The 25,582-nt window shown below is 63.8% G+C and overlaps 6 protein-coding genes across 6 annotated transcripts; 4 read left to right on the top strand and 2 right to left on the bottom strand.

Annotated features, from left to right (window-relative positions):
• Positions 1-979: 979 nt before the first annotated feature.
• CHLRE_02g114500v5 (uncharacterized protein) lies at positions 980-6,624 on the top strand. Its single transcript, XM_001699609.2, has 8 exons — positions 980-1,193; positions 1,454-1,573; positions 2,034-2,122; positions 2,215-2,469; positions 2,638-2,848; positions 2,993-3,739; positions 3,874-4,515; positions 4,675-6,624. The coding sequence occupies exons 2-8, from the start codon at positions 1,459-1,461 to the stop codon at positions 5,502-5,504; spliced, it is 2,889 nt and encodes a 962-aa protein (XP_001699661.2). The 5' UTR covers positions 980-1,193; positions 1,454-1,458; the 3' UTR covers positions 5,505-6,624.
• Positions 6,625-6,654: 30 nt separating this feature from the next.
• CHLRE_02g114450v5 (uncharacterized protein) lies at positions 6,655-9,401 on the bottom strand. The gene is made up of 5 exons (XM_001699839.2): positions 8,998-9,401; positions 8,553-8,579; positions 8,198-8,251; positions 7,888-7,989; positions 6,655-7,300 (listed from the first exon to the last, which is right to left on the bottom strand). Exons 1-5 carry the CDS (start codon positions 9,265-9,267, stop codon positions 7,208-7,210), a joined length of 546 nt encoding a protein of 181 aa, XP_001699891.1. The 5' UTR covers positions 9,268-9,401; the 3' UTR covers positions 6,655-7,207.
• Positions 9,402-9,529: 128 nt separating this feature from the next.
• CHLRE_02g114400v5 (uncharacterized protein) lies at positions 9,530-13,189 on the top strand. Its single transcript, XM_001699610.2, has 6 exons — positions 9,530-10,355; positions 10,701-10,830; positions 11,046-11,150; positions 11,499-11,585; positions 11,884-11,973; positions 12,270-13,189. Exons 1-6 carry the CDS (start codon positions 9,682-9,684, stop codon positions 12,474-12,476), a joined length of 1,293 nt encoding a protein of 430 aa, XP_001699662.1. The 5' UTR covers positions 9,530-9,681; the 3' UTR covers positions 12,477-13,189.
• Positions 13,190-13,235: 46 nt separating this feature from the next.
• CHLRE_02g114350v5 (uncharacterized protein) lies at positions 13,236-16,235 on the top strand. Its single transcript, XM_043059941.1, has 3 exons — positions 13,236-13,534; positions 13,654-14,067; positions 14,337-16,235. The coding sequence occupies exons 1-3, from the start codon at positions 13,499-13,501 to the stop codon at positions 15,012-15,014; spliced, it is 1,128 nt and encodes a 375-aa protein (XP_042927575.1). The 5' UTR covers positions 13,236-13,498; the 3' UTR covers positions 15,015-16,235.
• A 2-nt stretch (positions 16,236-16,237) lies between these two features.
• On the bottom strand, positions 16,238-20,399 carry CHLRE_02g114300v5 (uncharacterized protein). Its single transcript, XM_043059940.1, has 8 exons — positions 19,751-20,399; positions 19,055-19,598; positions 18,626-18,735; positions 18,432-18,452; positions 17,869-17,980; positions 17,533-17,628; positions 17,150-17,277; positions 16,238-16,917 (listed from the first exon to the last, which is right to left on the bottom strand). Exons 1-8 carry the CDS (start codon positions 20,167-20,169, stop codon positions 16,380-16,382), a joined length of 1,968 nt encoding a protein of 655 aa, XP_042927574.1. The 5' UTR covers positions 20,170-20,399; the 3' UTR covers positions 16,238-16,379.
• Positions 20,400-20,499: 100 nt separating this feature from the next.
• CHLRE_02g114250v5 (uncharacterized protein) lies at positions 20,500-25,565 on the top strand. Its single transcript, XM_001699612.2, has 11 exons — positions 20,500-21,034; positions 21,264-21,312; positions 21,999-22,067; positions 22,313-22,419; positions 23,060-23,155; positions 23,437-23,478; positions 23,708-23,842; positions 24,140-24,180; positions 24,416-24,494; positions 24,736-24,801; positions 25,041-25,565. The coding sequence occupies exons 1-11, from the start codon at positions 20,705-20,707 to the stop codon at positions 25,101-25,103; spliced, it is 1,077 nt and encodes a 358-aa protein (XP_001699664.2). The 5' UTR covers positions 20,500-20,704; the 3' UTR covers positions 25,104-25,565.
• The last annotated feature ends 17 nt before the right edge of the window (positions 25,566-25,582 follow it).

Genomic DNA, 25,582 nt, shown 5'->3' with positions numbered 1-25,582 from the left:
GAGGAGGCGTTGCGGAGAGTGGCAGCCAATCCAGCAGAGTCAGAAGGTTCCGTAGGCTGGCGGCAGAGGATCCAGCATTTGGCCCCAGCAGGGGAGCATGGGCGCCCGCACGCCTTGCTGTAACATTCTTCTCTCCGCCCCCCCATCTACCAAAGCGGCTGCTTGGGCAGGAGCAGCGGGAATGGAGCTGCAGGCGGACGTATAGCCCCCTTACACCCCGCCACCTGACCCCAAGTCCGCAAACGCATTGGGCGAAGGCGGTCCCGTGTGGCCGCTCCGTGCGAGTGGGGCGCGGCGCCTGGACTGCGGGGGGAGTCCGAGGGCCCCGCTACCCGAGGGCCCGGCTACCCGCTACCAGGAGAACCTTAAAAGGCCGCGGATTCTGCATGACAGGGCGGTCGCTGTTACGCACCCGCTTGTAAATTATGCTTGCCGAACCAACTCCTCAACAGGTTATGAGCCCCGAGTAGGGTAGGGTAGGGTTCAACAACCTGGCGCATGTGTGTCCTGCCTTAACCGACAACCGCATGAGTAAACTTCCAATTATCAATACCAAACATCTTATCGAACATGCTATCTTATTACGTGTGTGTGGGCGCGTTGCCGTCTGGGGCGACCCTACGGCTGTCGATGAGCTCATCTTCTCCGCAGCCTGTTACGTGAGATGCCGCCGCAATCATACGCACTGTAGAGTATACACATGCATGTCCTCGATGGTCGCTCGCATGCATGTCAGGGGTGGCCGCGGCGCTCGGCGGGACGACCGGTACGCGTGTCGCACGAAGTCGGCCTCAGCGTTCTTGCGCGAATCAGCGTCGGGTAGCCGTGTTTTGTTGTAGGCACGCAATAGCAATGGTATTTGCAAGGGTGCACGGGGTAGCAGGGCGACGTCGATGATTTGCCCCGTTCCCGCGGCATGAGTGAAAGAGCATCAGAAGGGGACATTCGCGGAAGCAGCCGCCCCAACACTCAGCCTCTTCACCGTGCGCTGCCCTTATGGCATATACATTGATTTTGCTGCACCGCCGCTGATTATTCCCTTGCTCCGACTCTTCTTGACTGGCCTTTGTGTGCACATACGCTGCTGGGGACCCCGCCGCTTATCGCCAAGTCACAGACGATGTTGTGCTGTTAAGTCTAGGAGCACCACTCGGCACAAAGTGGGCGTGACTGCGGTTGACAAGGACGCAGCGGTGGGTTGAAGGCTTGACGGAACTTGCCCTGACAGGCCGCTCTTGGAGCCGCCCGGAACTCCTGGTCGTGTTTTAAGAGGTTGACGCAGTCTCTTGTTTGCCTGGGGGGCTCCAGACGAAGCGACCTAGTTGACCCTAGTTCCATCGCAGACGTCCAGCGCCGGTGCCTGATGTTAATTCCCTCAGAACTTCTAAGCGACGCTTTGGGTTGCATAAAGTCGTATAACCTGGCCTGTCGCTCACTTTCTTCCCATCGACAGCAGCGATGAAGTTCGCGAAGCGCCTGGCGAGCGAAGCCGCTCGGCGAAATGCTTTTGCGGACGCGTACTTCGATTACCGTGCTGCGAAGAAGGCGATTAAGGAGGACTGCACCAACGGAGGTGAGAAGCATAGGAAATTGCCCTGGGTATCCTAGGGGCATCTGTCGCATATTCAAAAACCCTCGCTTGGCTACGGACTCGCCTAGCAAAATTAGGTGTTTGTCCCTTGGCGCGCTAGCGGGTGCCTGGCCGACTTGATGGCCTCCAACGGGCACCTGGGCACGCGCCGAATCAAAACACGGGCGCCTCGGGTGTATTGCGCCCCCAACAAATGTATCGGATCCAAGGATGCGGAGGCTGGGAGTCAATGCTGGCATTTCATGCGGACTGTTGCTGCGAATGTCGGCATGCGTGCAGTCTTTCAGGGGCCGGAGCCGGCGCTGGAGTCATATCACTAGTACTCTCCGTTGACCGTGTGGCTTGCGGCGGCACTCGTCTGCTCGACTTCCTGGTGGTTCCTACCAACGCTACCCACGCGTCTTGACCCCTACCCTTCCTCGATCCTCGTTTCCCCACACAGATGTTGCGGGTTCAAATTTCCAAAAGCTGCTGCAGTCAGAGTTGCGCAAGGTATCCCATTTCTACTCGCAGAAGGCGGACCACGTGGAGGTGAGAAGGTTGGGCTGAGCTTTTGCGTGGACCCTGTGCCAAGGCGACCACTTCTTTCACGCGCGGACTCACCTGCATACACCGGCCCACAGGCAACGCTCGCAACTCTGCGGAGCAACAATGGCACCAGCACTGTGGCACAGCTGACGGGCCTGCGGGCGGAGATAAAAGAGCTCATCAAGTATGTGGCGCTGAACTACCTGGCGGTCGTCAAGGCGATTAAGAAGCGCAACCGCCACCTGAAGGAGGCGTTCGGCGCCTCTGCCAGCATCTCGCTGCAGGCGTTGGACATGCTGGGCCACGAGGTGTTCTTCACCTCGCCGCGCCTGGCCAGCCTGGCGACGCAGGTGCGTGTGGTGCCGGTGTGCGGGCAGGCGGTGGCTACACGCGCCGCGGTGTCGCGGTTGCGAATGTCGCTCTCATGGGGGGCATGCCCTGTGCGGGCTAGAGTGAGGGCTGTGAGGGCTACTGTCTCGTGAGACCTGACGCAACTTGTGCTTTTTGCGATTTGACAGGCGGACGTGTTGGTGAGCGGCCTGGCCAGCACCAGCCAGCCGGCGGCGGTGCTGGAGGAGTACCAATGCCCCATCTGCCTGGACACTTTGCATAACCCCGTGGTCCTGACGTGCGCGCACCGCTTCTGCTGGGGCTGCCTGGTGGCGCACGTCACTGCCGTGCGCGACCAGCAGTCGCCACTGGCGGCGCAGCAGCAGCAACAGATTAAAGGTGAGCGAACGCAGGGTGGTTGTAGCGACGATGCACGGGCACTGACTGTAGACTGGTCGGGTCGGGTGCCACGGCCACAGTCTTACTTCCGACCCCACCTGCCTGGACTGAACCAAAGCCCCCTAATTCCTGCTTCTCCCGCAGACGAGACGTTAAGCAGCTCACTACAGCTGCTAGAGCGGATTGCGGCGGCGGCGGAGGACAGCGAAAGCAGCACGGCGGCGCCGCGCTTCTACGGCTGCCCTGTGTGCCGCAAGCCGCAACTCCTGGACGTGGACTCGCTCAGCGTGGACCCCTTCCTGTCCACCTTTATAGAGAGCCTTAAAGTGCTCTCCGTGAACGGCGGCGTGGCGGACGCCGCCATCGCGCTGGCGGCCAGCGCCGCCAGCGCCACCACTACCGTCACGTTGAGCCCGGTCGAGGCCGCAACGGCCGCCACCGCAAACGCCGTGGCGGCGCTGCAGCTGCAGCTCATGTCCGCGACGCCGCAGCAGCAGCCCCCCATCGCGCCCGCGCATTGCTCGTCGTCCTGTTCGGCCCACTGCCAGCACCAGCAGATTGCCACCGCGGAGCAGGCGTGCGTGCTGACGCCGCCCACGCTGTCACGGGCGCCCTCGCCGCCGGCGCAGCCACGGCCAACCTGGGGCATCATCCCGCAGCAGCGGCCCGAGCACGCGGGCAAGCTGTGTGTGCTGCTCGACCTGGACGGCACGCTCGTGTCGTCCTACACGCCGCGCCGCGCGCCGCGCCTGCCGTCGTACGTGCGCACGCATGTGGTGGGCATGGGCAGCAAGCTCAACCCCGCGGGTGTGTTTGTGGTGGAGCGGCCCGGCCTGACTGAGTTCCTGGAGGAGCTGGCGACCTTTGCCGAGGTCATCATCTTCACGGCAGGTGCGTACACGCTAGTTGCGCTGGCAAGCATCCGCGTTTCCACGCCTGTTTGTATAAGCAGCTGCGTTCAGCTCTTCACCCGTTTCCAGTATTTTTAGGTATAATTTATGCGGCCATGCGCAAATCTCACGCAGGCCTGGAGGACTACGCCAAGCCCATCATCGACGCCATCGACCCATCCAACCGGCTGTTCGCGCACCGCATCTACCGCGAGGGCACGCTGCGCACCGACTACTACCAGTGCGTGAAGGACATGGCGCGCCTGAACCGCGACCTGCGCCGCACCGTGCTGGTGGACGACACGCCGCTGGCGTTCCTGCACCAGCCCGACAACGGCGTGCCGGTGCTGGGCTTCCGCGGCGACCCCGACGACCGGCTGCTGCTGGAGGCCGTGCTGCCGCTGATGCAAGTGCTGGCCAAGGAGGGAGACGTGCGGCACACGCTGCAGCGGCGCTTCGACATGACCACCTGGTTCCGCCGCAACAACTTCCCCATCACCGACATCATGACCGCCGCGCGCGAGGCCGCGCGCCGCGAGCAGGCGCTGCACCTCGGCGCGCTGCTGCGCGGCCCCAGCAGCGGCTGCCCCACGCCGCCGGACCGAACCGCCAGCGGCAACTTCAACCGCACCAGCAGCGAGTCTTACGCCGCCGAGGGCGGCCTGTCGCCCGACACGGCGGCCATGGCGCAATCTGTGCCGCCGCGACCGGCGTACACCTTCACCACGCCACGCGCCGCGTCGCCGTCCAAGCGCTTCGTCGTCCTGACCGACTTTGGTAGGCGCCAGCTAGGGAACAGGCCGCTGACATGGTGATTGGTCCAGAGGCCCGGGGGAGGGTATTTGACCCCATGTAATAGAAGCTTGCGTGGAGCTTGAGGGCCTGCCACGGAATTGACGCGCCCGCCCGTTCCCGCTTCCCTTTTCGACCCTGCAGACAAGACGCTGACGGACTGCGACGCCGGCGAGGCGGTGGTGGAGCAACTGGCGCCCGAGCTGCTGCCCATGCTCATTGGCCTGGACCCGCGCCAGAGCTATGTTCCCATCACCAACACCATCCTGTCCGAAATCCAGCGCCGCGGCGTCAGCCGCGATCAGCTGCTCACCACGCTGCAGCAGCTGGGCGCCGAGATTCCTCTGGCCACCACCGAGATGCTGCGCATGATGCACGGCGCCGGCATCGACGTGCGCATCCTTTCGGACGCCAACTCGGTGTTCATCAACCACATGCTGGCGGGCGCCAAGGCCTCCGGATACGTGAGCGACGTGGTCACCAACCCCGCCGGCTTCGAGCGTGTGGACCAGGGCAGCTCGGCGGAGGCCGCCAGCTCGTCGGCTGCGCTGCAGCGGCTGGCGGGGCACCGGCTGGTGGTGGCGCCGCACTTCCGCGGCAGCGAGCCGGGCGTAGTGCTGCCCGCCTGCGGCGCGGGCGCCTGCGGCGCCGCCTGCGAGAGCGACCACTCGCACTGCGGGCACGGCTGCGCGCGCTGCCCCGGCAACCTGTGCAAGGGCCTAGAGGTGCAGCGGCTGCAGCACTCGAACCGCTACGCGCACATCATCTACTGCGGCGACGGCGCCAATGATGTGTGCGCGGCGCTGGCGCTGGGCGCCAATGACGTGCTGCTGGCGCGCGCCGGGCACCCGCTGGCGGCGTACGTGGCGGAGGCGCAGAGCAACCCGGCGCTGCCGCAGGTGTCGGCGCAGGTCGCGTTCTGGTCCACACACGAGGAGCTGCTGGCGTGCGTGCGGCAGATCGTGGACGTGTAGCTTTGTTTGGCATCCTCTGTCCTGCGAGCGCATCGGGATTGGGAGCCGGCCGGCACTGATGCTTGGAGCTACAGGTTGGGGTAGCGTGTAGGAGCAGGGCGGCTCGAAGACATGAAATTGCTGGGGTGTGCTTTCCCTCTGGTTGGCTGTGTGGCGATCGTACAGACTTGCTGCTGAGTGGGCGGAGATGAAGCAACGTGAGCCATTACGTGGGAGAGAGGGGGGTCGAGGGCTGCAGGGCTGGGTGTCGCAAGGGACAGGTCCTTAGCACGCCGCGAATGTGCAGCGGCTGTGGCGTTGTGTAGTGTAGCGTATGGTGACTCCTATCTTTATTATCAAGGCAAGTGTGACAAAGACGAGGACGAGAAAGCAGGCGGGGGCAAGGGTTCCCATGGCAGCATCATGGGGCGACCGGTGGAGTACGGCTGGCCTGCAGATTTCATTTCCCTACGCTTCTGTCGAATAGTGCGGCTGGTAGGGTATATCTTGAGCCGGGGCGTAATGGCGCTTGGTGCTGTCATCTTGGCACACGGAAGCGCAACGCCGTTCGGCGTGTGGCATGTATTGTGTGTGCCGCGGGCTCGCAGCCATGGAGCACGACTGTACAACAGTGTATTTGCTAGAAGAGAGGTATGGACGGGATGTGTTGTTTCTCTCCGTGTACGAGTTGGGCTTCTAGGTACGCACGCTTATCGCCAGACATCCTAAAATGGCGGTCTAGGCCGAGGTGTTCAGCTCCTTGTGTTGCTCATGTGATGGTTGTGGGTGCATTCGCATCTGTCGGTAACTCGTTCAGTAGTGGTGTGTCAACGGTACGGTTGGGAGCTGTGTGTCTTGTGCCGCATGTACTTACTTCAGTAGCATCGGTGTCGCGTCGTGATGCTGACCCTGCGCCGGAAAGTCTGGAGGTACATGAGAAAGTGCGCGCTGCATTTCTTGTCGTGACGTCGACAGCTGGGGCTTGGTGTTGCGTGGCGCGCAACATTTTCCCGCGTTGCTGCGCGGGAGCAGGGCCAGCCTTATATCGGCATCCGGGCACACGGCGGAGTGCACAATAAAAGATTCATTAGTCCCTTCACTGAATGATGCTCAAGCCCGAGCTGTGTAACGGAACATTGTACTTCGCACGTCCCGCATTGAGCCATGAAAGTGGCCAGCAGGGTTACAAGGGTTTCCCGGTCTATCACAAGGGTTTCCCGGTCTATCAGAAATTCAGAATCCAGCTGGAACGCCAGCCGCTGGCAAACAATTCACTGACCGGCTGACCGCCACTGGACGCACCATCGCCAATTGTCTTGCGCTCTTGCTCGGGCGCGTGACCTCATGTCGCTGTGTTGGGCACAACGCAACGTCGCCTCCAAGCAGACTGCTTGCATCCAACCTAGGCAAGCACCAGGCCTAGGCAGGTTCACAAACGATCACCTCCTTCGCGTCAGGCTTGCAAGTTGCAACCCTGCGCGGCATCCCCACCCCTGCCACTCTTTAACGTCTCCCAACGGGCAGCCTGGCTGCACTCAGCCTCAACCAGCACAGCAGCACTATTACGCACAACACCATCATCCCTTCCATTCCATCCCCTCAAACACCACATCCCAAAGCCCTTCAACCTGCAAGCATGTCGTTCTTTCACGGCATGTCCAGACCTAGTCCCTAACGTCCATGCTGCGCCGCCGCCCACCGGCCGCCGCCGCCGCCGCCGCCGCCTACTTTCCGCCGCCGCTGATGAGCTCGGACAGCGACTTGCCGCCGGCGGGGTCGGCCTCCGGTACCTCCACACCCAGAAGGTCTGCCAGCCACTGCGTGGCAGACACAGACACGGCGGCAGACGTCGGCGGGTCACACATGCAAACACGATTGGGACTTGATGGTGTATAGATCACGGCAGAGCTAGATGCGGCGTCCCTGGACCGGGCACTAGCTGCACAGCGGTCGCTCCGAGCCGCAGCAATCCACGATCACACCCGTCACGCCCGCTGACGACGGCCCCACGTGCTGCACTGCGGCAGCCTAATATCTCGGCTGCGCTCTCAGGGATGGCCTTGCACGGCAGGATGTGCCCAGCAACCAGGGGCCGACACAGTGCTGACACGTGCGCTTGTCTAATCGGAATTCAGAACTTCATCACTGGCGTGTCCCCGGATGCTGCACCAGTATCTCAAGCGCGCAGCCGCTGTGCCTGCAACCCCCGGTACAAACCGCTTTTGCACAACAAGCACAGCATCATCGCACCCCGAGTCCCCGACACCTGCACAGCGACAGCTTGCAAGGCTGCAACCAGCCCCCGCTCCCCGCTTCCGGCAGAGGCCCTGGCCTCGTCCCCGCACCCGCCCTCACACTCCGCGGCAGCGCCCGCGCCTCCGGCGGCACCCGCACCGGCACCCACCTGCGGCGTCTTCTGCTTGCCGCTGTCCGTCATGCCAGGCAGGTAGCGCAGGCCGCCGCAGTCGCCCACACCCAGCTCCGCCTGCCGGTAGCAGTACTTGTTCTGTGTGTGTGCGGGGGGGAGCGGGGCGTGGGCGGGAACGGGGGAGGGCCGCGCATGGGGTAGGGCGCAGGGTAAGAGGGGGCCATGGGAGCGTACAGGTTTGGTCCGTCGGCGTTGCGTTGTTGGGGAGGACGAGCGAACTGCCCACGCGGGCCGCCTGCCCCAGGGCAGGGGCGCAAGGGCACCCGGCACGCCTGCGCCCACCCACCTGGATCTCCTTGCGGTTCTTGGCCCGGTTCTCCTCGCTGCGGGCCAGTAGCGCCTGTGCAGGGCGGCAGGGGCGGCCGGAACCAGGGCCGGCGTCAGGTGTCTGCACACGGCCTTGCGCCGCACCCCGCCACGCGCAGCTGACTCCGTCATGATAAAATCAATGCAGGCCCCATGCAACAACAGTAAGGACGGCTGACAGCTGGTGAGCTGGTGTTGTCCCGTGGCGTTGTACCCTATCCACAGGTTGTGTCCACACCGATTCACCCAACTCCGCTTTGAGAGGTGTGGTGCCGCTTGGGGACCACGTACCGGTCCTCCAAACCATGTGCACGCCTGCACGCGACCCAACGTACCTTGAGCGTGTCGCTCTTCTCAAACGCCTGTGCGGATTGAAATGTACATGCGACATGCACGCGGTGCCATTTACTGCAGTGCACCCGGGCCACCGACAGCCGGAGTACGATAGGGTTGAAACCCCATTACCGACGTGGTTGAAAAACGCAACACAAGCAAACAAGCGAACACGACGTTGTACGCCCATGCCTAGAACTACAATGCCTTTTGCTCCTACTGCAGGGCCCCACGTCAACCCGTCGCTGGCGGACCTATGCCATGCATTCCCCCACAGTACAATGGAGCATGCAGCACTGGGGACATGCCTTCGACCGCATGGCTTTCCCGCCAAACCTGCCAAACCCGCCTGTCCAAGGTCGCCAACCGTTGCCGTCACGACGGCCTCCCGCGGTCAGGGCAGCGCTAGCAATCAGCTAGCAACGCATCCCCCCAGGCGATGCCTACCTCGTCCGCCTGCGCCAGCTTCGCCTTCTGCGCGTCCGCGTAGCCGCTAAGCGACTCCGGCTTGGTGAACGACTCGGGCAGAATGTCCACGCTCTCAATGCCCACGGCCGAGGCCGGTGCCGGGGCAAACGACCCAAGTAGAAGGACGCTGGCGGCAAACGCAGCACCCGAGCGCTGCAGCTGCGTTGCGGATGCGATGATTACCGCACCGCGACGAGTGGGCGCCGGGCGAGCCACGCCCGACACCTTGCAGCGTTGGAGGACTGACATGTTGTGTATTCGTGGGGTGGGGTTTTCAGGGCGAGGGGAGAACCAGTGTGTATAGGAGCGCCGAAAAGAAAGGCGCGGATGTTTGCGGTTTGGAAGGCGCAAGCGCAGAGTGTGCGTTCAGATCGCCCGCCGAGAAAGTTTCCTCGCGACAAAAATGTTGCTTCTCTGCTCAGGCCGTGGCCTAGGTGCGTGTGCATCGCGCATGCATCCCCCATCGCGCGAGACTCTGACACCCGGGCCACCAACCCAGTTGAATTCCCTATGCGCATGCGACTGCACACCTAGGTCTGGCTGTAATCAGTGTTACTTCGGCCTAGAATTCACGACGTTCACTCGCACTTGGCAGACCGTGGCATTGCGCAACGCTTGCTGAATTGCATTGCAGCCGTTCGACTGCCTAATTGCTAGGTCACGATGCGTAGCTTAGCGACCCTGCATCAGTCGCCAGCAAGCTGCTCGCGAAGCGCGCCGGTGGCGCCATGCCCGGCGCGACGTGCCAACAGCAGCAGGCGCGTCGCTCGCCAGGGTCCCCGCGCCCGCGCCAGTTCGCCGGTCGTGGAGACGGAGTCGGAGGATGTCGACATCACGCCACAAATCGACGCCTTTGAGGAGCTCGTGCGCCTGGCCGTGGAAAAGGACCCCTCGCTCGCGACTCTCGCCGAGCAGCACCTGCGCAGCAAGTCCAAGTCCGCAGCCCCGGTCTCGCCCTTCGCCGCCCCCTCGCCCGGCAGCCCTTCCGCCAGCAGCATGCTCGGCCCCTCGCTCGGCGCCCTGCCCAACCAAAACAAGCCCGCCTGGCTGCGGCAGCGCGCGCCGCAGGGGGAAATTTACTCGGGCCTGAAGGACCAGCTGCGCGGCCTGAAGCTGGCGACCGTGTGTGAGGAGGCGCAGTGCCCCAACATCGGCGAGTGCTGGAACGGCGAGCTGGCCACCGCCACCATCATGCTGCTGGGTGACACCTGCACACGCGGCTGCCGCTTCTGCGCCGTCAACACGGCGCGCACGCCGCCGCCGCCCGACCCCAATGAGCCTGTGAACACCGCCACAGCGGTGGCGTCCTGGGGCGTGGGCTATGTGGTGCTGACCAGGTGAATGAGCGTGTGGGGGGCGGGGGAAGTGTGCGTGTGTGGGGGGGGGGGTGTCGGTGTGGGTGTGGGGGTGGGGGTGGGGGTGGGTGCGTGTGTTGGGGGGGCGAGTAAATGTGGTAGGAGGAAGTAACGCGGGAGGGCTTAGGAGGGGGGGCGGTCCGTCGAATTTGGGGCAGGCTGCGGCTGTGGGTTGCTGGCATGGGAGTGTATGGTGGGAGCGGCGCACTACCTCGCGGCCACAAGTCAGCGTAGGTGCAGAACATTCGCGTGCGTTGCCGTGCAAGTCAACAGCCCGCACGTGATATTCACCTCTGCCACTTCCCTCCTCGTTCCTCCCCCCCCCAGTGTGGACCGTGACGACATGCCTGACGGCGGCTCGGAGCATTTCGCCGCCACGGTGCGCACCCTGAAGCAGCTGCGGCCCGGCATCCTGGTGGAGTGCCTCACGCCGGACTTCAAGGGCGACCTGGACGCGGTGCGTGTGGGCCGGGGCGTGTGCGGGGCGTGTGCGGGGAGGTGTGGGGAGGTGTGGAAGGTATGGCGGTAAAGGCAGGCAAGCAAGTAGGGCGGCGCGAGTGGGGCGCTTACGTGTACGGTATTCGCTGGAGCGTCAGAACTGCAAGCATTGTTGGAGGAGGAGCAGCACCAGCAGCAGTGTGTGGCTCATGCGGTCAACCCCGGGCCTCACAGGTCCGGCACCTGGCTCGCTCGGGCCTGGACGTGTACGCGCACAACGTGGAGACAGTGGAGCGGCTGCAGAAGCGAGTGCGCGACCCGCGCGCCGGCTACATGCAGGTGTGTGTGCGTGTGCGTGTGTGTGTGTGTGTGTGTGCGTGTGTGCCTGCGTGCGAGCATTTGCCTTGCATGCGTGCAGGTGCTTGTATGATTGCGTGTATATGTGTGTGTATGTGTGTGTGTACGTCCAAGCGGCTGCGGCCTGCGGGGGGCAGGGGCATCAAGGGGCCAGCGGCAATCGGCGCCTGGCCGCTCGGAAGGGAACGTCGGTGACTACCGTAGCGCTCTGGCCGCCGCCGTAGTCCTCTCCACTCCAAACCCTGCGACCCGCCTGCTGACTGAACTGACGGTGCTGCCTGCTGCCTGCCTGCCTGCTGCCTGCTGCCTGCTGCCCACCTTCTCCCCCAGACTCTGGACGTGTTGCGTGCGGCCAAGGAGTGCGGCGTGTACACCAAGTCCTCCATCATGCTGGGGCTGGGCGAGACGGACGACGAGGTGCGGGGGGGGGCGGGGGCGGGGGCGGGGGTGGTGGAGTACAGGGCTGGGGCGCAGGCGGAAGGGGCTGAGGGCTGAGTTGCGCGCTCGTGCCGGCCGCCACGCGCGCACCCGCTCTCGGGACCATGCTGGCCCGTGCTGACCCGTGCACTCGTACGGGCCCTGACGTTGCTCCACACGCCCACACGCATTGAGTCCCGCCTGCTGCCACTCGTTGCTGCCGCCCCCCCCCCCCCACACACACACAGACACTCACATTTTTACTTACACACGCGCACACACGCGCACACACTCACAGGTGATCGACACCATGCTTGACCTCAAGGCGGTGGGGGTGGACATCTTCACGCTGGGGCAGTACCTGCAGCCCACGCCGCACCACCTGCCGGTGAGGGCCGCGTGCGTGTGGGCATGTGCGGGCGGGCACCAGCCAGCGAGCTGCCGCCGCCGCCGCGGCTATGTGGCTGGAACCGCGCTCCCAGCGCTCGTGCCAAGCCTTCCAACAGCCCGACCCCTGTCTTCGTGACGTTCAATCCACACCACCATCCTCAGCCCAGCCCCTGCCAGTTTACCATGATTAACATATGAATCACAACACCACGACGGCATCCCCTGCCCAATCTGGCACATGCCCCAACGCTGCCCCCACGCCCCCCCTGCCTTGCCCTGCTCCGCCTCCCCCAGGTCACGGAGTTTGTGACCCCCGAGAAGTTTGAGTACTGGCGCAAATTCGGTCAGGAGGAGATCGGCTTCCGCTACGTTGCCTCTGGGCCCATGGTCCGCTCCTCCTACAAGGCTGGCGAGTTCTTCCTGCACTCCATGATCGAGAGCGACAGGGCCAAGGCGCGGGCCGCGCAGGAGGGCGCGGCGGGCAGGGTGCGGCCGCTGTGATCGGATGCGTGGGGCGTGGGAGCGGGGGTCGGGGGCTTGGAGGCCTGAAGTGGGGATGGGGGGGGCCGCGGGGGCGGGGGCGGGGGACTCGGGGTGTGGGTGTGTGATGGAGCGGGTCATGGTGGGACGTGGCGTGGTGTTTTGGGGTCAAGCACTTGGGGTCAGGCACTTGCATGTGGAAGCTTGCCAAATACTGCGTTAGTGCGGTAGGATTTGACGGAATCGTGGCGGCCATCATGAGGGGCGGCCTACAGCCCACTGGACGCCCGCCGGGACGTAGGTCAGTCCGCTGGAGGGGGCCGCGGAGTGGCGGGGGTTCGGTGGAGGGCAGGATTTTGCACTGCACAACTTGCAGCTCTGGTGTGCACCATGGTAGCTGGTGACGTGGTGTATCGGTACAGGACATGTCTAGAGCGCAAGCACAGACTTGCAGGTAAGAGCGAAGATCACAGAGTTTTGCGTGGGGTCGGAGTACTTCGGATGTGAGGGAGGTGAAGTGTGGTGCGGTGTGGCGCTCTGGGGTCCCAGGCCTTGAGTTTGCTCCAGATACAATTTTGAAGTGTGTGTATATTTCACATGTTGGTATGCACGTTGAAGAGCCTGCATATGGCGGAGTGGAGGGGTTAGCCCTGCATAGCCAGCTAGGGAGCGCCTGAACATCCCTTGCCGTCCCTTGCCGTCTATAATTGCGTGTACCAATGTGGCGGTTGCCTAAACGTTACTGCACAGAAAGGATTTCATATAACTACAAGCCCTGCTGAGGAGCCTATCTAAGTCTTGGGCCAGCTGGGCCTCGCACCGCTCACACTATGGGCTCGGCGTGGTCTGCGCCTGCTTTTAGGGCCGTGCGAAACGGAGATATCGCCGAGATTGAAAGGCAGATACGAGCATACAATGGTAGAGACAACTGGCGCGACCTGCGCGACGGCAAGGACCGCAATTCGCTGCTGCACATCGCTGCCCTCCACGGCAAACCCCAAGTCGTGAAGCTCCTTACCAAGCAGTACAGCTTTCCCACAGAGATGATTAACGGCAGGAACAACACTGCGTTGCTGGAGGTGGGATCGCCCTGGACCGACGAAGCGCACACAGGCGCACCGGCGCGCGCACCCTGAACTGCGTCCCCGCCTGTCGGCGCTGCCACCCTTGACTGCCCTTGACTGCCCCTGTGCCGCAGGTCGCACGTGTGTCCGGCGTGGACTCTCAGGCCTGCTTCTCGGAGGTGGTGCATACGCTGCTCACGAGCGGCGCCGACGTCAACGCAATTGGCGAGAACGGCTGGTCCGTGCTGCACTGCCTCGCCCTCAACCCCAACCCCCGCCTGCGCGTGCCGCAGCAGCGTGACGTGGCGCGCCACCTCATCCAGCACGGCGCCAGGCCCGACGTCCAGGACAGCTCTGGCCGCCTCGCCCTCCACCATGCCGTCGACACAGGCCACCTGCACCTCCTCTGCGCCCTCGCCGACGCCGCTCCGGGCCTCATCACCGCCCAGGCCTGGGGCGCGGAGCTGCTGTCGGCCGCGGCCAAGGCCGGGCGCCGCGACATCGTGCAGGTGCTGCTGCGACGCAACGGCGCAGATGGGCCCCTCATGGTGGGTGGGTGTCGGGAGGTATGGTAGTGGCAGCAGTTTACGGGAGGGCAGGGTAGGAGATGGACGCACGACGCCGCGTGCCCGCCTGCGCCTGCGCAATCCAGACGGGTCGAGGACAAAACGCATACAGCGTGTGCGCTCGCTTATCGCATGCCCTTTGTGCACGCACAGTGCCTTGTTCAGTCTTAAGTGCTCCACCCGTTCCCTGAACCTGCACCGTGCCGTGCTGTGCCGTGCCTCTTGTGCACCACCTCTCCCGCCCCCCAAAGGTCACACGCGTGGTGCAGGTGCTGGGCAGCGGCTGTGAGGGTCATGGTGTGCAGCTGCGGCTGCAGCTGGACGGCGCACTGGTGGAGCTGGAGATGCGGCAGGCGCACTTGCGCCTCGAGCAACACCTGCAGCAACACCAGCAGGCGCACACGATGCAGCCGTCCGCCCCGCCCCTCCCAGCGTCGTTGTACCCGGGAGTGGCGGAAACACAGCAGCAGGAGCACGCGAAGCACACACTGCATTGGGGCGCGGCGGGCGGTGCGGCGCCGACGACGGCAGCGGGGGTTATTGTCACCGGCGTGCCTGTCAGCGCGCCGCCGCTGTATCCACAGCTCACGCCGTCACCGTACGGCACGTGCGCCTGGCTGCAGCAGGAGGTTGTCCGGCTGGAGGCCAGGGTGGCCCAGCTGCAGTCCGAGCTGCGGGAGCACGAGCACCGGTGCGAGATGCTGGCGGCGGCGCAGCAGCAGGCCGAGGCGGCGCAGCGCCAGGCGGTGGCGGCCGAGGCGGCGGCCCAGCTGGCAAGGGAGCGGCGTGACCGGGACCTGGCACACGAGGCGCAGAAAGCAGCTGCGCAGGCGTTCGGGGCAGGTCACGGGGCAGCACGCGAGCACCGCGCATGTGATGCGGCCGCACATGACCGGCGCCAGCAGCACCCTGCCCGCCGCCACGGCTAGCTCGCCGGCGGGCCGGGCGTGAATGTTGCGCTGCGGCCCTGCGCTGTGGTGGCGGCGATGGTGGCGGCGGCGGCGCAGGGCCTGGCAGGTGGCAGCGGCAGCGCTGGGCCTGGCGGCGCGGCGGCGGCGGCGGCCTTGGGCCCAGCAGTGGCGGCATGCATGTGCGCAGCGGAGGGGCCAGGCAAGGCCACGTGGAGGATGGAGGAGAGCGCGGCGCCGCGATGGACGCTTGCGGCCTCAGACGGGGGGCGTGCCGTAGTGGGCGCAGCCCACTCTTCCCTTGAGTATTTATTTTGTCCGGTGCCCTGCTGGTTGCGCAATGTGTGGGCGTATTTATTCGTGCGCTGAACGAAGGCGGTGTGGCATCCATACATTCATGCAGCCTGGCATTTACAGCAGGTGGCCCGGGGTCTTGTTGGGGTATTCTGATTGTGTCGGTTCATGCAGCAGCCCGACTGGGTTCTCAGGGTGTAGGACTATCATGTTCCGTATTTAGTAAAGGTCTCTGTCAACCGCATGTCCGCCGCGTTCGGTGTGTTGGCCGTTCACGTGGTGTGTGGAAGTGGTCAACGCCAGGGCAGGGAAGCAATACGGAAGCTGCATCTGCATTGCGGAGGATCCCCCCGCAAGCTGTGTCTCATGCCTGCTCACGCCTGTACTCGAGTGGCGGCGAGCTCATTCCCATGCGATTGCCCAAAACGCAACCGCTCCGGCTGCAGGATTCCCTGCTGGTACGCCGTACTGCCAACGTGTGACGGCTCGAGCCAAGACGCGCTAGAAAGAAGGGCATCGACAGCGGGCAAGTTACATGCGCCGCACTGCGCCTCTTCACATGCAACACCCAAGGCAACACCTGTGCAAACATCTGTAGTTAGTGAACGTGCACGGCAAGAACTGGGTGCAGTGCTCGTATCTTCCATCTACACTGTAGAAATCTGCCCCAAATCCGCCGAAGGCGGAGAAAAAATTTTGGGTTTGGGTGCCACGCATCTACGCAGTGTAGACGGTTTTGGCCGGTTTTGGCGCAAAAATGGGGGAAGCGTAGACGTTTTGGGGGGCTTGGGGGCTTAAGTGTAGATGCCGCGGTCAGGGTCATCTACGCATGTGTAGATGCCGGGTGCCTGAGGGCATCTACAAGATACGAGCTGTAGGCGGAACACGGAAGTTCTACGACACACAAGTATATAACCCTGCGGACGGCGCCCTGGGGCATCTAGATGTGTCTTTTACCGACTGTCCTACTACACGAGCACTGACTGGGTGGGGCACTGTGCAGGCTTGAAGACCTCAGGACGCACTTGATACGTACACCCAAGCGTGCATCCTTGGATTCATGCCAGCTCCACATGTCAGACGTTGTTCCAATCAGTTCACATCAGCAGCTCGCTGCGCTCGCCCCACATGACACCCTCCGCCTTCCCCCTCCTCCGCCGCCGCCTGCTGGACGCCTCCCTCATCCTCGCCGTCCACGCCCTTCACCCCTAAGAGCGCTCTCCGCCGTCCTCGGCGTCTCCTCATGCTGCCAGCTCTCCGCCGCCCCTGCCCCACCTGCCCGAGCGCCCGCGCCCCACCTGCCCCTGCTCCTCCTGCTCCCGCTGCCACAGTCACCGGCGCAGCCTGCGGATACCCCAGCCCCTTGCCCAGCCGCTCTGAAACGTTCGCCCCGGGCGGCAGCGGCGGCAGCGCCAACTGCCACGCCGCCGCTACCGCCGCCACGTCTGCATCCGGCGGCACAGAGCAGTTGGCCCAGTCGGGTGGGAAGTGTGAGAAGCGGTCGAGGCGGTAGGGGCAGAAGGCGCCGGCCGCCGCCGCCGTGGGACTGGGATCGTGGCTGAAGGCCAGGGCGTTGAGGGCGCGCACGTGTGTGCACATCTCCTCAAACAGCGGCAATGAGGCCGCGTACCTGTGCGTGCATGTGTTAGAGGGAACAAGTGAAGAAAACACGCAGAACCGTGTGCATGCGTTTGTCAAACAAAACCAACACTTGTGCTTGCGTACTCTGCGCCCAAAGGCCAACGCCCGCAACGGCATTGCGTAACGTGGTCGCGCAACAGCAGTACCATGTGCATGCAACTTGCACATCTCCGGGGCCCTGTCGTCACTGCCGGCCAGCCCCCGCCCACACGCCCGCCCACCTCATGTGCAGCACGCGGCCGCCCACCAGCGCCTGCCGGCCCCAGCACTGCTCCCCCGACACAGGGGTGTGTGTGCCGCTGGGCGCCTCGCGGTCCTCCACTCGCCCCTCCATGGCGGAGAAGCCCACCTGCACGTGTGCTCCGTGCGGTTCGTGTGTTGTGTTCCAGAGCACAAGGAAACAAAGCGCAAAGACAGTGTGCGTGATTCAGTAACGCGACGGCACATGGATGTTTGTTTGTGTGTGTGTGTGTGTGTGTGTGTGTGTGTGTGTGTGTGTGTGTGAGGCGGGTGCGTGTGTTGATAAGCCCAGACTCTCATTTCCGAGCAGCGACGGGAGTCAATACCCGCCTTGCCACGTATCCCCCACACGCCGCCGCCTCACCTGCCACCCCGCCATCCAGGCCCGTGCGCACAGCTCCCAGTCGCCGGTGATGCCGCACTCGCCCTTGAGCGACACGCCCTCATCCAGCCCGCCCACCTGCGGGCCAGCACGCCACGTGTGCGTGTGTATGGCACGCCCGAGCCCGACAAAGCAGTGGGGGCGGCGGCATGTACGCTGGCGGCGGCAGACCTAGTTACACGACCGTGGGACCAGGCCACGCTACCCAGTGGTGTGGACCCCGCACCCACAGGTCGGGTGCCCCCGGGTGCCCCCCTCCGCTAGTTTGGCTTGGTTTGGCTTGAGTTGGGCTGGTATTTACAACCCCACTCCACCCACCTCGGAGAACACAGAGCGCCGTACGGCCATGGGCGCGAAGTCCACCAGGTGCGCAAACGTCCAGGGCACACCGCCGGCACGGCCGTCAGGCAGCCAGCCCGTGCGGCCCCACCTGGCGTGGCATGGCGTGGCGTGGCGAGGGTTGGCGAGGTGTGGCGTGTCGGTATTGGCAATGGGGCTCTGGTGTAGAAAACAGTACCACCAAGGATTGGGCCACCACAACACAGACAATGCTTGCTTGCTGCAGACAATGCTCGCTTGCTGCATCGCATACACTGTCTTTGCGCAACGTTTTCCTTGTGCTCTTTAACACAGACAATGGACATGGCGTGGAGTGGCACAGCCTCCGGCGCTGAATATCCAACACGCGCCTCTAGTAGCCTTGATAAGCGCTAGGGTTGCACCGCACACCGTACGCAGCGTTGCAGCCCCGCATCCCCTTCTCCTGTATGCTGCCAGGACAAACACACCCCACTCCATCAGACCTATGCATGGTGTCTCTCGCTTTCTGCACTACCGGGTAGCAGTGTAACGCCAGCATCGCACATGCCAGCGCCACTCACTTGTTGTTTGTCTCCTTCTGCCTGTGAAGGCGGGGGCGTGGGAGCCGTCACAGCGCAACCGTACACACCCGAATACACGGCCTCGTCTGCGCGTACACTACAGCAGCGCTAGCTCGTCGCCCAACCCGCGTTATGCTCCCCGCTTTCCCCAACCCGCCTCCCAGGTGCGTGTGCACCTGCCGGCCCCAACACACCTGCACAGGCGGAACTTGTTCATGCCCAGGACGCCCAGCCGCGGGTAGGCGGCCATCAGCGCCAGCAGCGCCTGCAGCCACTGCCCGCTGCGCGGCGGCAGCTGGTCGTCCTGCGCACGTGCACACGGCGGTACGACACGCGCGCGGGCGGCAGCACACCAGGACAGAGCGCATTTGCGTGTGCATGTGCATGTGTGTGTGTGTGTGTGCATGTGCATGTGCGTCAGTGTGTGTGCACGGCAAACGCAGCCTCAGGTGCGCACTTGCCGGGATGGCGGCAGCCGGCAACAGGCCTGCACCAAACAAGCTATTAGGTGCATCTGACCCTCCCCCTAAAACCCTAAACCCTAAAACCCAAAGCGCACCATCCCCATGTTCATGCAGCCACACACGCGCACTCACGCGCCCTCCCGCCCCTGTCCCACCCACCTGCCATATGACCAGGTGCCTGCCGCGCGCCAGCTTGGCAGCCCGGTTGTAGCCGCGTGACTCGTGGAGGTTTGCCGAGAACACAGGCACCAGAAATCTGTCACCACCGCCGCTACCATGGCTACTGCTACTGCTACTACTGCTACTGCTACTGCTACTGCTACTGCTACTGCTACTGCTACTGCTGTTATTGCCAGCGGCACTGCTGCTCGCATCACTGCTGCTGCTGCTGCTGCTGCTGCTGCTACTGCCAGCCGCACTGCTGCTGGCATCGCTGCTGCTTCTGCTGTTACCGCTGCTGGAGCCCCCAACCACCTGCCCGACCCAGGACCCGACCTCATGCGGGTTGTCCACATTCACCACCAGCTCGCACGTCACCCCGGCGTCCTGGCAGTTCTGATACATTGCCGCCGCCAGCGGCGCCACCACATGCGGCCGCTTGAAGTAGTTGAGTAGGATGGACACCACGGGGCGGCCCGCGAAGCCGTCCGGGTGCAGCCGCGCGGACAGGCAGGTGTGTGCCAGCGCCAAAGCAGCCATCTCACTGCGAGTAGCGTCATGGGAATGTGTGCAACGAGATGGAGTACCGTGTATGGCGGAATGCATGATGATGATGCAATGCAGAGCTTGCTGTGGTGCCTGGCCAGGACCATCCTGCGTGCTGCCGCCCTGGTGACCTCTTGCCAACCCGCTCACCCGCCGCCCAGCCCCGTGCCCGCCAGCAGCGCACGCAGCCGCGTCGCATTGCCCGAGCGCCACGCCTCCAGCTGCAGCTGCGTCGGTGGCGGTGCGCCAGCGCCAGCACTGGCGGCGCCGTGCGGCGGCGCGCGCGGCAGTGGCCGGCCCAGCCTCATCTGACCCAGTTGGGAGCCAATGGCCTGCAGGGCCTGGACAGCGTCCCGCGCCGCGTGGCGCTTCTCCTCGCCCATATGCATGTACACGTCCATGCAGCCGCGTATCGGCGAATGGTCGGGGCCGGCGGCAGCGGGCGACGGCGGCGCGATGAGGAACAGGAGTACGGCAAGCAACGCACACTGACCGGGCAGTGCCGCGCTTCGCTTAGTCCGCGCCGCGCCGTCGCCCTGGTGCCCACCGGCGCGAACCGCTGAGACCATACTCGTGCCTAGACGCCCCAGACAGAGCTTTATTTGTCAAACATACACCAGGTAGAGCGCGCCAGCTGCAACATGCCGCAGCTATTCTCCTCGCGCGTCATACTTCAAATAACTGTGTTACATACATGTATGGATTGAGAATGCAATTACGAGGACAACGCTTACAGCGGTTGGTCCACTTTAGAAGGCTCGCTCGACTCCTGTCCCTCGATGCGCCTTGAAGTAATCTTTGAATGTTTGCAAGATAGCTGAAAGCAATAGGCACGACATTAGCTTGAACTAAAGCGTAAGGAACCCATCATTCGCGATTAGACTGCCCTGGAACCCATCATCTGGTCTTCCACGGGACAGAGCTTCTAAAGCTCGCGATTGTCGTCGTAATTATAATTTCTACGCTCCGAATACATTACAAACTCAAACTGGGATCCGTAGGATCTGCGTAAACCCCTGCTATTTGTTGCTGTTCCTTCCGACGCCTCCCAGCTGCAACCCACATCCCGTGCACCAATCCACTGTAGGCTATATACGTAGCGAAATGTCTGCAGCACAGCGTCGGCTGCAGGTGCTGAGCAACCATCTGCTTGCGTCGGGCGAGGATGCCAGCGCCCGCGCCAGCGCCTCGCGCCTGGCCGAGCCGCTTTGGCTAGAGCGACAGGCAACCTCTGGCTCTGCGAGCAGCAGCGGCGCACGCGTCACTGGCGCCAAGCAGGAGCCCTACTCGTCGGCGGATGGCAAGCCCAACTCATACAGCCGGGTGCACGGTGCCGTCAGTCGCGCCCCGGCGATGTGGCGCCGCGTGGCCAGCCTGGGCAAGGAGGAGCTGACAGACGTCATCTATGAGAAGTCGGAGGAGGGCATTGCCAAGGTGGGCGTGGGGGTAGGGCTCACGACGCGCATGGGGCCGGGTTTGCCCCTGCTGAGTTGGTCACACCTGAAATGTGGGTGCACGTGTAACTGCTGGGACACCATTGTGATGGTGCATCTGTCGCATCAAGCCTACTTCCGCCACGTCTGTTGAAGCAGGCCCAGGCGCACAAGCCTGGCCAAACATGCAAACTGCTAACCATTTGCCAACCCCTTGAACAACCACCCAGATCACCATCAACCGGCCCGACAAGCGCAACGCCTTCCGGCCACAAACCAGTAAGCACCCCGGGGTCCGGGGCACGTGGCGATGGACGTGTACGTGTGTGTGTGTGTGTGTGCGCGCGCGCATGTGTGTGTGTGTGTGCGTGTGCGTGTGTGTGTGTGTGTGTGTGTGTGTGTGTGTGTGTGTGTGTGTGTAACAACGGTTTACAGTTGTTTATCAGATCACGTGATCGTGGATCCGGACAACCCGTAGTTGCTAGTGCCAGGGGCACATTAGCACCTTGTTTGTCGCGCATTGGTCTGGCAGTACATGTCTCCCAAGCCGTGCGTGTGTGCATGTGTGTGCATGTGTGTGCGCGTGTGTGCATGTGCGTGCATGTGCGTGCATGTGTGTGCATGTGTGTGCATGTGTGTGTATGTGTGTGTGTGTGTGCATGTGCATGTGTGTGTGTGTGTGTGTGTGTCCGGTGGGGTTTTGCCGCCGGTGGCGATCGGCAGCCGTGCCGGGGCGGAATGGTGTGGCCACCGCGCCTCACACGGCGCTAGCGGAGGGGCTAGGGGTTGAGCATCAAACTGTCTATGTCGCCAGTGCACTAGCCCATAGGCACACTCCTCGAGGTGATCCCCCAGTTGTACTCAAGCAGCGCAGCAAGGCCACATCTTTTTGTCGTGCACACGGGCCTCCTCTCATCCCGCCGCTGCCTGCTCCTGCCCTGCACGCCCCGCCACCATCACCGCAGTCCAGGAGCTGTCGTGGTGCTTCTCAGACGCCCGGGACGACCCGCGGGTGGGCGTCATCGTGCTGACAGGTGCGGCGGCGGCGGCGTGTTGCGTGGGGCGTGGGGCGGTGCTTTGTGTGGGGCGGTGTGTTGCGTGGGCGTGGAGGCGTGGAGGGTGGGGATGTAAACGGCGGCTGGTGAGGGGTTCCGCGTGCTCGGCACGTGAGCTCTGCATGGACTGGCAGCGGGCTGTGTGCCTGGTGTGCATGCTATGCGCTATGCGGTGCAACAAGTGCCCTCTCCCTGCCTAAACAATCAAACATACACACACGCAGGCGCGGGCGAGCTGGCGTTCTGCAGCGGCGGCGACCAGTCGGTGCGCGGCAAGGGCGGCTATGTGGGCGAGGACGGCATCGCGCGGCTCAACGTGCTGGACCTGCAGGTAAGCGGAGGGGGCGGGGGGCTGGTTGCCAGGTTTAAGGCGATGGGAACAGGGTGAGAGCATGGGTGGGTGGGGTGGGGGCAGCTGTCCGTCGGAGGCTGATGCGATAGTCAACAAGTACAGGGACAGGGGAATGGCGCGGCTGAGGAGGGGAGGGGAGAGTGCGGCGCGGGGCCGAGGGCCGGGAGGGCGGCGGGCAGGGGCCGAGAGGCGTAGGAAAGGGGCCGGATAGCGGCGGGCGGGAGCTGGGAGGGACGAGTAGTCAGAAGTGACGTCGCCCCGGAAGTGCACATGGTCTGGGCACCGGATGCTGAGGATGAACAGCAAAGCGGTGTCATCTGCGGCCAGCAGCGCGAGAGGGCAGTCACCGCATGGCGCAGTCAGGCCCTGCAGGGCCTTCCGGTCGGGCCACTGCAGCCGTCTGCGCGCCCCTTCTATGCAAGTGTTGACATCTCACCCGCACGCCCCGTGTCCCTCACGCCCCTCACGCCCCCTCCCTTCCGCACGCGCACACACGCACACGCACACACACACACACACACACATCGTCGGTATTTTTTGGTAACTGCGCGCGCGTGTATGGCGGAATTTTGTTCCGTTTGATTCTTTGTTTAACACACACACATACACACACATACAGGTCCAGATCCGGCGCCTGCCCAAGCCGGTGGTGGCCATGGTGGCTGGCTACGCGGTGGGCGGCGGCCACATCCTGCACATGGTGTGCGACCTCACGGTGAGCAGGAGGGGGGGCAGGAGGCGGCGGCAGGAGCAGGAGCAGGGGCAGTGGCAGTGGCAGTGGCAGTGGCAGGGGCAGGGAGCGAGGGCATGGGACGAGGGAGCGGCAGGAGTAAGAGCAGACGTAGGAGTAGGATCCGGGCGACGGTTAAATGGGGTGGATGTGAGGGCACAGAAGTTAGGAAGGTAGGGTGGCGACTTCCGCTCGCGCTCGCGCTGGTGCTGACGCTGATCGCATGTTGTGAGCTCTCGGCCTGTCGGCCTGCTGCCGCGCCGCAGATCGCCGCCGACAACGCCATCTTCGGCCAGACCGGCCCCAAGGTGCGCGCCCAGCTGCGTGATGACGACTTGTCCATCTTTAACATGCGCGTCGTCAGAGGTGCATCAAAACCTGCCCACGCCCATCCAACGTGCTTCGCACGACAATTCCTCACGATACGAGTGACCCCCGCGAGACGCACAAACTTAACATACTGCTTCTGCCGGGAACCCCGTCTTGTGTCGTAACGGACGGACGCCGTACGGCTTCTTTATGTACAACTCTTTTCAGGTGGGTTCGTTTGACGCGGGCTACGGCTCCACGCACATGGCCCGGCTGGTGGGGCAGAAGAAGGCGCGGGAGATGTGGTTCCTGGCGCGCCTGTACGACGCCCGGGAGGCACTGGACATGGGGCTGGTCAACACGGTGAGGGGAGGGAGGGGGAGGGGGAGTAGCCATTCATGGGAATGGTGTGTATCAAAGATGGAAGTGCCGCGCCGGGGAGGGGGAGGGGGAGGTGGAGGGGAAGGTGGGGGGGGGGGGCGGGGAGGGGCGTACTTGGTTTCAGATGAGGGCGGGGTAGCGGGTGGCAGTATGGGGGGACGAGGTTATGTGAAGTGCCGGAGCGGAGGAGAGGGGCATTGAGCACCAGGCCGTGTGACACACGCTGAATCTGTATGCCTCGCCTGCTCACCTGCCCGCCTGCACCGCCCGCCTGCACAGGTGGTGCCTCTGGACCAACTGGAGACGGAGACGCTGGTGTGGTGAGTGGGGGCGGTGTGGGTCTGGTGTGGTGGCTCGGGTCGGATCTGGTGGGGTCTGGTGCGGCCCTTTTGGGGTGCGGGACACAGAAAGGCGAGCAGTGTCGCCTTGCTGGGCATGGGCTAGGGGTGGGTGCTCGCCAGTGCACAACCGCACACACAACACGCAGCACGGGCATGCAACACGCAGCACGGACATGCAACACACAGCACGGACACGTCTGGCTGGTGGCTGCAGGTGTCGCGAGATGCTGCGCAACAGCCCCACCGCGCTGCGAGTGCTCAAGGCGGCGCTCAATGCCGCGGAGGACGGCCAGGTGTGCGGGGGGCAGCTGGGCGGGGGGCAGCTGGGCGGGGGGGGGGGGGCAAGGGGATGCAGTGTGCAGTGCGCCCCAGGCCGGAGCCGCATCCTGGCAGGCCACCGACTGTCACTGCCGCCTCCCCGCCCATCGCTGAACGCCTGCAATTTACGTCGTTTCCATTATATAACACACACACACACACACACACACACACACACACACGCACACGCACGCACACGCACACGCACACGCACAGGCGGGCATCCAGGAGCTGGGCGGCAACGCCACCATGCTGTTCTACCACAGCGAGGAGGGCAACGAGGTGGGCGCCGGGGGCGTGTGGGGTGTGGGATAGCACTATGGGAAGGCCGATATTTCGCGTCCTGGCACAGCGCACTCAGCTAAACTCATACCCGCATGACGCGTCGCTGCAAGCTGACGCCCCCACCCCCCCCTACACTTCTCTGTACCAATCCTTGCACCCCCCCCCCGCTCTATTGCATTGGGTTTAGTTTGGTATCTACAATCCCACGCCCACACAAACACATACCCACACCACAGGGCCGCCAGGCCTACATGGAGAAGCGCGCGCCCGACTTCAGCAAGTTCAAGCGCCTGCCCTGAGCAGCACATGCAGGAAGGCGGCGGGTGGCTGGTGGCAGGAAGCCGGGCGAGGGGGGAGGCGAGGGCTGCGGGGAGCGCTTGGTATGAGACTGACAGATTGCGACATTGCGTGACTGGCGGAGTGAGCAGACCTGCGGTGGCAGGCAAGATGATACAGACCAGAAGCGGCCGGTAGCTACAGTGTTGCCGTGCACGTGTGATAGCCGTCAAGCGTGCGGTAGTCCCATGCGGCAATGCGGCAATCCCCTAGACCCTAGTCAGGCGCAATGCGCTGCTTGGCAATTCGGCTGGCACTTTCGTAATTTGCAATGACTGACCAGCTGAACATCCAGCGTGACCAACAGCTGTGCTTAATTGAGTGGCGGCTGGTGCAATGATATGTGCGTTCATACCACGGCACTTCGCCATCCTGCCCCCTGTCCCACCGCCACATGCATGGCATGGCATGTCAAGACAACGAACTAGGGGGGGCAATGAAG

The sequence above is a fragment of the Chlamydomonas reinhardtii genome, chromosome 2 (assembly GCF_000002595.2).
Source record: "Chlamydomonas reinhardtii strain CC-503 cw92 mt+ chromosome 2, whole genome shotgun sequence".
Lineage (NCBI taxonomy): Eukaryota > Viridiplantae > Chlorophyta > Chlorophyceae > Chlamydomonadales > Chlamydomonadaceae > Chlamydomonas > Chlamydomonas reinhardtii.
Note: the sequence above shows the minus strand (reverse complement) of the source record. Positions and strands in the feature narration are given on the sequence as shown.